Source organism: Crocodylus siamensis, chromosome 1 (genome assembly GCF_052110815.1).
Source record: "Crocodylus siamensis isolate JL-2025a chromosome 1, ASM5211081v1, whole genome shotgun sequence".
Lineage (NCBI taxonomy): Eukaryota > Metazoa > Chordata > Crocodylia > Crocodylidae > Crocodylus > Crocodylus siamensis.
The window spans coordinates 224,563,595-224,572,946 of record NC_143395.1 but is presented as its reverse complement, the minus strand read 5'-3'; the positions used below and the strand labels follow the sequence as shown (position 1 = coordinate 224,572,946).

At 40.9% G+C, this 9,352-nt stretch overlaps 1 protein-coding gene across 2 annotated transcripts in view; it reads right to left on the bottom strand.

Moving 5' to 3' along the window:
- Nucleotides 1–2,918: 2,918 nt before the first annotated feature.
- HJURP (Holliday junction recognition protein) overlaps nt 2,919–9,352 on the bottom strand; it is a 69,788-nt gene continuing 63,354 nt past the window's right edge. For both annotated transcript variants that reach the window (XM_090057954.1, XM_090057963.1), the window contains exons 12-13: nt 6,464–6,551; nt 2,919–4,117 (exon numbers count right to left, since the gene is read on the bottom strand). In XM_090057954.1, the coding sequence (XP_089914080.1) occupies nt 4,084–4,117; nt 6,464–6,551 (122 nt within the window). In that variant the 3' untranslated portion in view covers nt 2,919–4,083. The remainder of the gene's footprint in view (nt 4,118–6,463; nt 6,552–9,352) is intronic.

Sequence of the window (9,352 nt, the reverse complement as noted above, 5' to 3'; positions counted from 1 at the left end):
GTGCTGCCACCACCTTTGCCACCAACTTATAATCAATGTTCAATAGTGTAATGGGCCTCCAATTACTTCACAGATCCTTTTGCCCCTTCTTATGAATTAAAACCACCACCTCACCCACAAAATCCTTTCCTACTACCCTGTACTCTGTGATCTCCTCAAACACCTCCACCAAATCCACCCCCACCCAGGATCAAAACTTAACAAAGAACTCAGCTGGTAAGCCATCCTTCCCCAATGATTTACCCTTCCTTCATTGTTGTCAAAACCCTCTCGACCTCTTCTACTGATATCCCCCCTTCTCAAGCAAATCTCAGGATGTTGTCCTCCTGCTGTACTCAGCCTTGGTGAGGCCACAGCTGGAGTACTGGATCCAATTCTGAGCGCCACAATTTAAAAAGGATGTGGAAAAGTTTGAGAGAGGAGAGCCACACGTATGATCACAGGGCAGGAGAACAGGCCCTATGATGAGAGGGTCAGACCCATGAGACTCTTCAACCTGGAAAAGCGCAAGCTCAAGGGGAACCTGGTAGCTGCCTATAAGTATATAAGAGGTGTGCATCAGAATCTGAGGGAATGCCTGCTCACCAGAGCACCCCAAGGGATAACAAGGTAAAATGGTCACAAACTCCTCCAAGACCACTTTAAGCTGGACATAAGGAAAACCTTCTTTACTGTCCAAGCCGTCAAGGCCTGGAATAGACTGCCTCCAGAGGTGGTGCAAGCACCTACTCTGGACTCATTTAAGAAGCATTTGGACATCTATATTGCTGGGATCCTTTGATCCTAGCTGACTTCCTGCCTGCGGGGCAGGGGGCTGAACTTGATGTTCTTCCAATGTCCTTTCTAGCCCAACATCTATGAAATCTATGTACTATAAAAGTATACTACAGATGTGGCAGGTGAGACTAAACAGGTATCTCACAGAGCCAGGAAATAATCATATCTTGATGATATCACCCTATATTTATGCCAGTGCAAATAAGCAAATGACAAACAATAATAATAGGCAACTGCCTACAAAGATATGGGTTGAAGAGAACACTAGTTTTTTCTTCCTAAAGAATACAAATGACCACTTGTGAGCACACTGGTAAAGTGCATTTGACCTTAAGTGTTATAAAAAGATTCCTACTTAAACTTTCAGAATGCAGTACCAAACCTTCATGAATCTGGGAAAAGGCAAATGTGATCCTGTGGGCTGAAAGATAGCCCATGTTGATGGGCTCTATAGGAGCAATTTGGTTAGAATAATTCTCTCTTCCAAGAAAGAAGAGAACAGTGATGCTCTGGGGAAAATATAACCAGGCAACAAATTAAAAAACCCAATAGCTACCTGACACTTTTCAGCAGACAGATTTCTTCTGAGAACTTGTGGGACTGAACAAAGTGCCCAGGAACAGTAGCTAGGTCAGAACATTCACTAGCTGAGGAACAGTCACACTTCAAGTGCCAGACATAGGAGAGAGAAACCATATTTTCAAGCACATTTCAGTAAACAAGGGTGAAAAAATGTATTCCTTCTTAACTTAGGTCCTGAATGCATTCTGATGGCTTGTGGTGCACAATAACCAGGGATCCTAGTTTTCTCTAATAAAAAAATAAATAAATCACAAATTCTCTGATAACCCCCCCGCAAAATCCGTTATTAAAATTAAAAGCCCCCCCTCGCATTCCCGCCAGGCCTGCTGGTGCCCCTCATCCCCCCTAATGCCTCCCCCAGCCCTGCTAGTGTCCTTCACTGCCCCCAAAACCCCCCTAATCCGGCTGGTGCCCCTCACTGCCTCAACAACAGCCCCCCTGCCCTACTTGTGCCTCTTGCCCTGCACCCACAGCCCCTGCCCCCCAGCCCTGCTGGACAGGGCCCTCATCTGCCAGGGCTATATGGCCAGGGACCCAGGTCTGCAGCTCCCTGCCCCCAACAATAGTCAGCTGTAGCAGAAGCAGCCTGGAGCCGCACCAGCCCTGCTGGTGCCCCCCAGCCATGACCTGCAACCCTCCAGCCCTGCCAGAGGGGGCCCTAGCAAGCCCCACTTATTGTAGAGGCTCCAGGAGCAAAGAGTGAGGCTGAGCTGAGCAGAGCTGGGGCTGACTGAGTCTCAGCCCCACCCTTCCTCCTCCCCCTCCCAGCAGGGCTGGGGGTTTCCTGACCCGTTTGCAAACAGCTCTTGCAGGCTGGAGCTCAACCAGCCTGAAGAGCTGCTTGCAAAAGTGGAGAATTGTGAGCTTTTCTGCTAAAAGGAGAAATAGGTGTTTTCTCTGATAAAAAGGGGAAATCTATGAATTTCCTGGTTTTCCGTGGGAATCGGAAAACCTGAATCCCTGATGATAACCCAGCTATCGTGTTTACTCTTCTGTCCTACAGAGTAAGCAAAGACTAACCATATCACATCATCATATAATAGGTGTTCATAAAACTGGGAAAAATTATATTTCTACACCCAATCTATACTGAATGAACCTAAAATATGATCTATTACGGTGGCAGGGCTGAGGAGAGAGAGGGTCCCTTTGCCCATCACAGTCCATCCTGCCACCCACCTGCTCAGAGTCCTCCCAGTGACACTTGCTTGTCATGCTTTTTTGGGTAGAAAGGACTCCTAAGGCCAGGTCTCACAGCTTGGTGTGTTCTTGGTGTTGGGTGGTACTCTTGGTTTCCTGGTCGGGCTGTCATCTCACCAGCTTCCCCCTTCTCTGTCTCAGTTTCACTGCCTTTGGCTCTGGGTTACTCCCAGGTTACCACCCCTTCAGATCTAGGGCCCAAGACATGGGGCATCACAGCCACTCAACAGTAGCTGTTTGGACCACCACAGTAGACTCTTGGGCTATCATGCCTGTGGCAGTAATCTTTCTTGTGGGAAGTAGGTTGGGCAGGGTGCTAGGACACCCTGTCCTGCGGCCTCCACATCTCCCATTACAGTCACTCCTGGTTCACCAACTGTCCATTAGGGGAAAAAAAGGAAAAAAAAAAAAAAAGGAAAAAAAATCTCAGCTTAAAGTTCTTTCCCTATTTCAGGGTAATGGACACAGTCTTCACAGGGATTTGCCCCACAGGCCTGCTGTCCAAACAAAATAGAAACAAAAGGGGAAACTAGAATTTCTTCTGTTCAAGCTCACTCCCCTGCCAGGGCTACTTACAGGGTCCATCTGGTGGGGACCATCCTGTCCTCTTGATGGTCAGGCCTCCACTGCCCCCACCCATCCCTTCTGGGTTAACTTTTATCTGTCCAAGCCACTCCTCAACTTCTGGTCATGTGGCTTATTCAGCTGCATGTGGCTCGTACTGTCCCAAAAGGTCTTGGTTTTTAAGTGGTCAGGACCTCTTTCTAGCTTTCTTTCTCCATTTTTCATAACAGAGACTCTGCTCCCTCTTACAGTTACCAAACTTTAGGAAAAAAAGAAAACAACTACTAAATCCAATAACACATAAAATTTTATTAGACAGACAAGATTAGTAATGAGATAAATGGAAAATTAAACATTAAAACCTGGAACCTAATAGAATGGCCGCATTACAGGTTCATAATATTATACTGTCTTTGGACCTTTCTAGCTAATGTTGTCGGGAGCCTAATAACATGCACATATAAAAAGCCACTATTCACAGAAGAGGGTAGGAATTCCGGCAAGTACAGAGCTTGTTAATACATTATTATTAGCATGATGATACCTGTGTTAATCAGCAGACAAAAGAACTATGTGTAGCCCAAACATGTACAATTATGAATACTACTAATATATGAGTTACAAATATATGCTGAGCTATAAGAAGGAGCCTTGATTCTCGCAGCAAGCAGACACCTCAAAAGTCAGATAAACAACAATTCAGTAAGTAGAACTGCCCTGCAATCCTTCTGGATACTCTTCTGGATAAGAGGGACTGTACAAATTAGGATAAACTGTATAATACAGAGCAATGTTCTTCAGCTCCCTCCTTAGCAGGAATTGCAAATTTCAGTCTGCAATAGTTAAAACTGTCCCTGATATCTTTAACAATTCATAAAACAATTTCTTTATGGCCTTCCACAGATGACCTGGGCTGGGTGGTAGCCATGAAGTTGTCAAAATGATGTTAGGAGTCCTCTTTCACTCATCATTGTAGCTGAGTTTTCTGAATATCCTGGAAAAGAATATTGTTGAATTATAGTTACTAGTAACTGAACCTCTGAAGAACAGAATATCAAAGCAAAGGATCCAGTCACCTAATTGCATTAATTGTTAACTGCAGTGGGCCTACCGTACTCCTTCTTACACCCACCTGAACATAGGGATTCTTTTCTTCTTTCCATTTTTTAATGTCCCAATAATTTCAGCAAAGAGAGGAAAATCTTTATTAATTCAAATTAGGCTAATAACTCTGAGATCTAATCTAGCAGTCATATCTGAACATAAATAAAAATGAAAGTTCCAGAAGAGGGAGAATACTTCCTTTGCTCTCCCTTTCATTTCTCCCCTTAGGAACTGAAGGATTGGCATCTTATTCTTCAGATTTACTGTGAATTCATCCAGGTTGAGATCACTGTGTTAGGTGATCTGTCACCAGAGTCCAAGCCAGCAGCATTCAAATAGATCCACAGCCAACCTGTTACTTTCTGTCCTTTTTCTTTCCTGATATTTATCTTTTGTAAACACCTTTTGCCAAGGATTGTCAAATCTTTCCAGACACAATGAGGATCTATCTGTTTCTTTCCCAACTGTTAATTGGAACACATGGCTGCTTTGCCATCTGCTTGGCTGTAAGATTTCGGAATGCTTCAAGAACATTAAGGAAAAGCCTCATTCTCAGGGTGTTTATTACAGGCATCTCAGATGTCTAAAAAATATCAAGTCTTTGGCTGGAGAAAATTGCCAGCTGAGAGCCCATTCAGGTTATACAAATGCATGTTCACTGACTTGCAATTAAGGAACAAAGATCGATGTTTATTCCAGATAGCTTGACAAGAAAACATTCATTATGGCTTCTCATACAGCCTGTTACTTGCACACATGCAGAAATCGGTTTTTGGCTTTGCCAATCTTATAAAAAGTTTCTGTCCAGAGGGACAGAAAGGAAAGAAACAGAGAGAAAGAAAACAAGTATGAATTAAGAAGCTGAGTAACGATTTACCAAAAGGAGATTTAAGTGGGAAGAGACAAGTAAAGCTCACAAAAAAATCATCCCATCTGTTAAGCTTACTCGAGATCATACACTGCATTGACTTTTCCATATTTGTAGAGTCTTCACATTCATCTCTGCCTAAACTCATTTAGGAACAGTTTACTGTTCTCTCCTTTTTATTCAAAGCCTGGGATCTCTTTTCCTTAAGATTGGTGCTGAAATACTTCCACAATCTGTTTAGCACTCTCTGAAGAACTCATCTACTTATCATCCAAATTACATTATTTATTCTAAATTTCTAAATGTTCAACTAATTTTCAGCCTCAGAAGCCTCTTTCACATGAGATCAGCTGTACTGAATGCATAATGGCATTGCAAAAGTTTAATGGTATGAGTCTGGGAAGGGTATACTATTTGAGAGTGTCAAGTAACAGATTTATCCTTCAGATGCTTCTAATAGAATGCCAAATAGGAAGTCATGTTTTAAAGTCTTAAGAGATTTTCTGTGTTACCAAGTGTTAGAGAATGTTTTAAAAATATATTCTTGGAAATAAAGGAGATTTTAAAACTATCTTGTGCTTTATATTTTACATTCCAGTGTTTATAAACCTGGTATCCTCTGGTTATGAAATCCAAATGAGCATGACTTCAAGAGCAGAAGCTTCAGAAGCTTCCAGAAGTTATCTTAATATCTCCCCTTAATTCAGTTAAACAAATTAAAGCCCTAGTAAGCAGATATTAGAATCTGAACCTGTCACAAGGCTAAAATTACCAACCGTGAAGTAGACTAAATTTGATGGGAAAGGAAACAAATAAATATGTCTAAAGTCAATCCTGCCTTACTTGTCAAGAGGTCTAGTTTATACACAGACTAGTGGGCACAAGAATGACAAGATGGTCCGCGACATACGATGAACGCAATTTAACATATGTCCATTAACACAACATATTTAGTATAACGGGTACCATCAACATCTTGTTTCATTCTCACCACATATTCATGTATGGAGCACATGTGAAATATGTAACACATGACAGAGAAATGCAAATCAGAGCTTTTAAAACCTCTGCATCAAAACCTATCAAGATGCAAGGTATTGCAATATTTAAGTCTCAAAATGCACCCTAAAAGTATAGGTTTGATCAAGGACTGATATGACACTATTAATGGTATAAAAACTGCATCAGTTATTTTTATTGTCATAAGAACAAATATAAATATGCACACTCTGTTTCCTCAAACATCATATCTTTAAAAGGAAGGATATTACACTGCAAATATGTTCTTTTTTTGAGAGAGAAAAGAAACAAAGTAACTTCCAGTTGCAAAATAACTTATTTTTTAACTGCTCAGAAAAAGTCACTTGCCTTTGTTGACGTTTTTCTGCATTTCTAGTTGATCCATGATTCTGCAGCATCCTAGGAATAGTTGCATAGATATCTGCTATCCTGGATTCTGGTGATATAATGAACAATGTGAAAAATTTTAAGCACCACATGGAGTACACTGTGTATTGCAGAAGATTGTTAAAACACTGGACTGCTATGGGCTTGGATAAGTAGCTCAGACCATCATCACCTTAGTCAGCAAGGTTGTGTCCAAATTCAATTTCAAATACAGTTTGCATTTAACATTCAAAACAGTGAACATATTTAAGTGTAAAGCTAATTTTCTTTAAAGTCTTTATAATGTATCATCATTACAGAGTTAGGGCAATTAGAGTGCATCGCATACATCGGTAAAGAGAAATATTATAAAGGACATTGAAGGCTAACAATTTCTGGGACAAACTATAAAATAAAATTGGACTTGGAAAACAGAAAATTAAGGGACTCTTAAACGTGGCAAAAAAAAAGTCAAGAATCTTTCTGAAGAGTGTGCAGGTAGTGTGCTGACTAGGAACAGATTACTAAAACAAAGCAGTGAACAAATATATTTTTTCTTCGGTTTTCCCTTGCAATTGGTTAACTTTGTGCATTTGACAATTTAAGTTACTTTTATCAGTTCTTCATCTGGAGTTCTTCCTTTGCTGACAAGATGAATGAAAATGAACTGACAAACACGAAAATACCAATGCCTTGTTCAAAGTATATATATATATTATATTAGTAAATTCTCAAGTCACATTAAACACACTTTACCCAAAATTTGTTTTTTTTCTTTTCTTTTTAAAAAATAGTTCAATATTAATGTGTTCTTTCACATAGCTAGAGGGGAAGTACTGTATTTACCTGCACCTCTAGTACCTATCTCCCCGTCACCGATCTCCCACACTGCCCCCAGTGCTTACCCCCTGCTGCCTCTTCCCCCCCATAGGCCACCTCCCCTTCCTGACACCACTTATCCTGTGGCAGCTATTTCTACACACACACACACACACACACACACACGTGCTTGCGCCATGTGATCTTCCCCAAATTCACCCTCTCCCCTGCTCCACAAGCTATCCTTGCCACATAGCAATGGCAGTAGCTACAGCCATGGTCCTGGTACTTGACTCCAAGATGAGAGTTCCCTTCCCCATGTTAAATGAGGGAAAAAGAACACTTAATTTTGGATTTGATTAAATACAGTAATTCAGAACAGAAATATTCCGTAGCAAAAAAATTTGAAAACTGGGGCAATGAAACCAAAGGTACTGAAATAAATTGGATGCAAATTTGAAATGTCACATGATATTACATTCAGTTAATGGTTACTTTTGACTGAAAGTACAGTATATTTCAGAAGTTTGGTAAGACCAACAAAGAAAAATCAGGGATTGATTTAAAAACAACTTAAATATAGATATTCATAGTTTGGCTGTTACTTAGATATGGGCAGAAACATAAATCTAAAAAAAAATCTGAAAAAATCTGAAAAAAATCTCAATCACTAGAAATTGAGGGAATTTGTTTTGGATGGAACAAAAAGATACCTAGCAAATGAAAACCCTGGCTAATTATCAAAGAGGAAAACAGAGGGGAAAAAAAGAAACAATGTTTCTGAGCACAAAATATATTTAGGTAAAATTCCTAAATAGTCCCCAAAAAGGGTGGAAGTTGCATCTTTTGAAACATAAAAATTTAACTAATCTAAACAAGAGGGACGCACAAAGACAAAAACTTACCTGGCAAGATGGCCTAACCAGTGTAATACAAGGACTAAAATCTTTACTTGCTAGCACTCTATTTGCTGTTACCCAGCACTTACTGCAAGATCAATTAAATGACTTCAGAGATAAGCAGTCACCTTTTTTGCACCCTATTAACCCTTAATTTATGGGAGGTTAATAACTGACCAATTTTTAAAAAGTGCTCCCATTTTAAATACAAGATAAAACTCTCTCTTCCAATGATACCACCAAAAATTCATAATGGAAAGAAGATTAAAAGAACAACTGCAAGAAAATAAGATCCCTATTTTGTTAAAGCCAGAGAGTGAACTAGATTCAGGCTACCATTTAACATGTACAATTAACAAGCTAAAGCACAGTGAAGCTAGGTCATGATTTTTTTGATGGAAGGTACTTCTCTCAACAAAGAATTTGCTGAAATGTATCCTTTTCATAAAACTTTCAAATTTGAAGAAAATTTTACTGGGGAGGTCTCTCTCACGTTCACAATAGTATTTCTGGTCAAAATCTGAGATTGAGAAACCAATTTCAGAACAGCCAAGTGTTCTGGGACCTTGCCTAGAATATGGGATAATAAAAATGCAGAGCATGAAGCTGTATCTCCTATATGCCAGTTGAATGCTGTAACCATGAGGCTGCTGAGGTTTTTCATACCTTAAAAAACAAACCCCCTCCCCCCACCCCAAAACCCAACTCACAAAGTAGTCATGCTTTGCAGAACACGACTAAATGGTGTCCTCAACACTCTTCACAAAACAGAATACTTGTTTTCTGGCCTACACGAGAGGGTGGACCAGGTATGTCAAATATATTGCTTGCAGGGCTACGAGTAGCCCAAGGAATTCAGGAGGGGAGCTGTGGTGGTGAGGCTGGCATAGCTAGCAGGGGCATGGTCTGCTGTGGAATCTGAGGCCCTGGAGCCCCACTGGGCATGGCCCCTGGCAGGTGGGCTTTGCTGCCACAGCCTTGCTTGCCACACAGCTGCTTGGTACACTGTCGCCTCTGCAACTGCTGCTTGCCCGGTAAACTGGCCAGTGAGGAGCCCTATGGTCTAGATGCAGTCCAAGGAACAGGGTAAGTTTGACCGCCCTGGGCTAAACCAAAGAGCTGCTGGCCCCAGGAGAAAAGATCACAGCCTTTT